This window comes from Mizuhopecten yessoensis, unplaced genomic scaffold (assembly GCF_002113885.1).
Source record: "Mizuhopecten yessoensis strain PY_sf001 unplaced genomic scaffold, ASM211388v2 scaffold5865, whole genome shotgun sequence".
NCBI classification, from domain to species: domain Eukaryota; kingdom Metazoa; phylum Mollusca; class Bivalvia; order Pectinida; family Pectinidae; genus Mizuhopecten; species Mizuhopecten yessoensis.
Window position 1 is genome coordinate 112,519 of NW_018406262.1, and position 5,308 is coordinate 117,826.

Genomic DNA, 5,308 nt, shown 5'->3' on the forward strand with positions numbered 1-5,308 from the left:
TGTATACAATCCGTTCCGGTCAACAGTCGCGTGACCCCATAGTAGTCCTAATGGGTACTATAGCGTCCCGATCATTCAATACCGGCCTGTAACAATTGATTGGTGGCAGCTTTTACAAATATTTAAGTGATCTTGCTCATTCATGCGTGAGAAAATATTCCCATTGGATCCGAAATTAAGACAGATTACTTTGCCTAAAGATAAAAACGAAAGAAAATATAGCATTGAGCGGGTATTAAGGCCTGGTACCTGTAGCGTTTACAAAGCTTGTCATACACATGGTTGTTGTATTGTACTGATACACACGCGTAGTAAACTTAAATAGTGCTGGCTATTAAAGGCCCATGTTAGTCCTACAACATTCACAGTGCGAGTCTCACTACACCTATACGGACGGTAAACGAAGGCTGTAGGACAGACTACCTCCCCCATTCAGTAATGTGATACAGTACTCCTTAGGAACGGATGTATAAATGGTTCCGGCATGAACACACAACAGCGATTTTCACTAAGTCAATATTGACGGTCGGTTACAGTTCTATCGAGCGCTACAAGTTATAAGTGTACACAGTTCGGCGTAACTGGAATGGTAACACTCATTGAAACAGTGGCATTCAAGAATAGTTAGTGATTGCAAACTGTTTTTGATCCCATCGATGAAGTGGACTTTCTATTGAGTGAAAAAAACCCGTTCATGGCAATAAGAAGTATTGAATTCGAATGGATCGTTGTTATGAGGTGACGTCAAAGGGGTTTTAAGTGGAGTTCGATACACAGGCATATGTCTGCCTATGGTACTTAATAACCGCGATGCCCGGAGTGGCTCATTTACTGGCAAAAAGTAGCAACGCTACAGAGGAAACCATGAAGAACCCCATGCTGCTAAATAACTTTATGAAGGAGGGGTCCTCTCAGGATAGTTCCTCCCCACCTCCTATGTTGGGGCTGTTATCGAGACTCAAGCAAGCTAAGGAAGTAAACGGCAACAGCGATACCAGAGAACAGTCAACACGTACTAGGTCGGCTGTGATTTCTGCGGAAACGCAGAAGTCACCTTCTCTATCAAATTCCTTATTGGATAATTTCAAGGCAGGTCTCTCCGTTCCAAATGACAATAGTAAGAAATCTATGCCGAAAGAAAACAGTATACTCTCTCGACTAAAGTCTTCTAATGCCAAAGTGTTAAACGACTCTTCTAGTGATCGTGACGCTTTATCCTCATCACAGTCGTCGAAACAGTTACATTCTAAAAAACTGAAAAAGACCACAAACTTGTTCAGTAGAAGAAGCATGACTCCAAAGAGCAATATGGGAGACACGGGGCGAAGTCTAGATCATTCAGACAGCGAGTTTCAAGATTCAGATTTCGATTCGGAGGCAGGTTCTCCGGAACCTCCTCCACAGCCGTTCTGGTCCACGTTCGAGGACTCCATTATTAAAATTAACGATCAGACGGACACTATGACACTTAAACCCAGACCGAACTTTAAGGGAAGTGAGGACTTCAAGGATGTGATGACGGATATGTTCGGTAATACGGAATATGGACGGGCAAAGAGTTATACCTTACTTAAAGAAAAAATCAGCCGATTAACGAATGTGTCCGGTATGGCATCCAGGTTGTTTAATAACGCCGCCAAAAAAGCGGATGAGGAAGCTGAGGAGGAGGAGGAAGAGGATGAACAGACACAGGAAGCAGCCAAAGCAAAGGACATGGAAAATATGAGGTCAGAATTAAAAGGAGCTAAACGAGGTTGGAAACTGTTACGTAGAGATGTTAAAGAAACTGCTCTTGCCGAAAATACAAAAGAATCAAAACTTAAATGGACGATGGTACGTCATCATTTGACTTGTATGACGGACCTAGATAGGGCACGACAGGACCTTTATGAGAGGTATGGCATGGTGCCAGTGGCCCAGGAGGACGGTTCAATGCAGTGTAAGAACGTTATGTGGAGTAAAAGAGCAATTGCCATGAACATGACACATCCCAGTTTTTACAAACTACCTTCTAAGTCAGATGGTAAGAAAAAGAAAGGTCGAGTACAGAGCGCTCGTCCCGCCTCGAACACTTCTAGACCTTTGACTTCTGGCACGAGAGTGAATGCCAGAATATTACCTAATCGGCCAGCGTCGGAGAGTAGGGTCAAAAGGTGACATGTGTGTTGGTGTGTACAAATATTTCAGAGAGAGGGATGTACTGAGATAAATGTATACAAACAATGCGACGCTGTGTAAAGCATGATAAATCTAATTTGGATGTAAACAAAGTTAAACTGTCAGAACAATTCCAAACAAGATATACTGTCAAATTGTTCCTTAAATACGCCGTTATGTAAGTCTTGTACACTCGATAGTGCTCAACATGTATGTATATGTATTTATTTCGTACAATTTTATTCTATTTATGTTTTAATATTCATGCATCAAGTGAAAGTTCTTTTACCATGTTATGAGATTAATAACATTTTTAATACAGTTATTATCTCATAAATTTACATTGTATTATGATTATTTATGCATTTTTTTCTAACCCCATAAAGTATGTATGACACATAATGAACGAATCGTAGCAGCCAGCTATCATATTTCTTTTAAGTTAGTGTCTTATAAACAAGGAAAATAAATAATACATTAACAAACCAATTGTCAGTCTCTTTGTTGGACGGACTGAGGACGTTAAAGTACTGTCGACAAAGCGACGTGTAGGCAGTATACTGACAGTTTTGGTTTCCTGCGTCAATTACTAAATCAAGCACACACACAACTAATTTAGCGTGTAAACAGTTAAACTAACACCGCTACAATGCCTACCCAATACAATTGTTGCCAGTCTTAATAAGAAAGTACTCGAATAGGAGTACTGACATTGACAATCAATACCTGTGGGGAACAGTGTTTCTCCCACATACACTATAGGTTTTCTCATTCTCGATATATTCAATAAACCTACCAGTAGTTGTTAAAACTGTTAGGTTGCCCACAAGTGATTAACATTCTGGGCGTTATTTCATTTGTCAATCTTTTTGATAATGGCGTCAGTTTAAAAAAAGTCTTCCTCTTGTTCTCTTATAGTTGTCTAGTTATGGCATTGTTAAGTTCCTATTTGACACTTTGACACATTTTTTACCTAGTTTGTCCTTTATTACTTTAGTCCTATATCTGTAGAAAGTGACACTAGAAGTACTTGTAGATCTTTTATCTGCGTACGGCTGTTGATATTAACAGCACACGAAGTTACATTTATTTCCCGAGGAGAGGATTACATTAAGGAGAGCCCGGCCCATTTATAACCCAATTGTACAAGACTACCAGATTTAAAAGATTTATTGTGCTGGTTAAATTAAAAAAAAAAATCTACTTAAGATGTTCTAAATGGATCAACCTATCATGAAATTGGGAAAAAATGGTTATATGAATACCTTATATTGTTAATGCTCTACCACTTAGATGTAACCAGGCTTGTCTTTTGTCGTGTGTGGTAGCACACGCACACTAGACGAAATCTATGACGATGACATTTTTTTGTACTTATCGTCGATGTCAATTATCAGGGTGATAAATATCACAATTTTTATTTTTTATTTTAATTTTAATTTTAATTGTGAAATTTCAAAAATTACCTTAGGATAAAGAGTCAAATCCTCACTGTAGTGAAGATATACCAAAGTAATATCTTCACAATGCAGATATTACACCTCTAATACTGACCAATGACATTACTTCCAACCACTGAGGAACCAGATAAGGCGACGGTAGAATAAGTTGTTATTTTAGTAAACCTTTGCTACAAACCTGTAGACCACTAAACTATTCAAATGATCCATCTTTGGAAATCTTACCAAATAATAGCCGCAAACGAAAGATTTGTGTTGAGTAATCTCTTCAATATGATAGGATCACTTGTCGTCAGCGTCACATATTACGCTTCTAATTCCCGTACTTTTTAAATGCAGCATTATTTCCTTAGCGATACCTTAAAAATGTAGTGTAAATAAAAAAATACGATTTCTCCGTTTAACACCTTATATATTTAAATTGTTAGACTGAATGCATTCGTGCTCTGCACTCTTAAAAACTATCGGCATTCTGCCATACTCGTGAAATATATATGGTATTCAATGGGAACTCATCATATATCATCTACAATATTTATTATTATTCAAGGACTCCATGTCCTCATTTTCATTTTAAAGAGGTTAACGTACTAGCTGTTTAAATAATTAATGATAATTGATATATCAAAAATGTATCACATACATGTACCAGTCAAAAACAAAACTTAAAAATACACAACGTCTTTGGATCAAGGTTGTTTACATTCAACTCATATTACGATTTGATGTACAAGCAATCGTTTCATTCCCCCATAACACGCAATCGAAATAAAAGAAATGTGCATCGAAACAAAGAATGTTGATTTGTTAAGCTGTGCGATCAAGTCACATTTTACTGGTAATTAATCTTCATTCTTTCCCTAAAATACATAGCTAAGTATGTAAATACCGGAATCCAATGTCATTCAAATATACACACAATATGAAATAAGATTTATTTATCGTAAGGAACAAATTCAATAGTTTAGTTAGCGTGCTTTTAAGCTGATTAAAATAACACGGCCTGGATATATAAAGTACAATTACACCTTATGTTAAATACGTGTGCCAGCTCCAAAATAGGGACTACACTTTTCTCATCGCTAAGTCAATTAGCACGAATAAATTACAAGTTCACAAATTTAAAATTGAAAGGTTTTTTAGTTATGTTTCTTTACTTTATGTGTGTACAGGTATAATTTCACCGTCTGACTTCCAATATACAGTATAATTAAGAAACCTGTGATTTGTGACGGAGAGACAACCATTCACAAGTAAACCTGACGTTTTATTGACTGGTTTCATGCAGAGCTGCGGCCTTTGTCGATTGCCGTAATTAATGGTTTAATTACACCTATAGATATGCTTAAAGGCCAGTAAAGAAGGATGTCTGAGAAACAGGCAGTCCTGAATTGTGTAGGAAATATATGGTAGGTGATTGGTGGAATGCTCTTGTTTAGTTGTTTCGTCTCAAAATGACGACGTATGGTAACTTTTGATTTGCGTTGGTTCGTCCTTTCCCTTATATATTGTTTTTAGGTCACCTGAGACAAAGTCTCAAGTGACCTATTGCGATCGCCTTTTGTCCGTCGTCGTCCGTCGTCCGTCGTGCGTCCGTAAACAATTTACATTTTCGACTTCTTCTCCAAAACCCCTGAACCAATTTCAATGAAATTTTGCAGGGACCTTCCATGGACAAAGGTCAACAAAAA

General features: G+C 37.6%; 1 protein-coding gene across 1 annotated transcript; it reads left to right on the plus strand.

Moving 5' to 3' along the window:
* Nucleotides 1-295: 295 nt before the first annotated feature.
* Nucleotides 296-2,626, plus strand: LOC110451180. Its single transcript, XM_021499054.1, has one exon. The coding sequence runs from the start codon at nt 811-813 to the stop codon at nt 2,155-2,157; it is 1,347 nt and encodes a 448-aa protein (XP_021354729.1). The 5' UTR covers nt 296-810; the 3' UTR covers nt 2,158-2,626.
* Nucleotides 2,627-5,308: the final 2,682 nt, after the last annotated feature.

Excerpts from the sequence above, each read along its gene's own strand:
- LOC110451180 (XM_021499054.1), top strand. The coding sequence starts at position 811 with ATGCCCGGAGTGGCTCATTTACTGGCAAAAAGTAGCAACGCTACAGAG.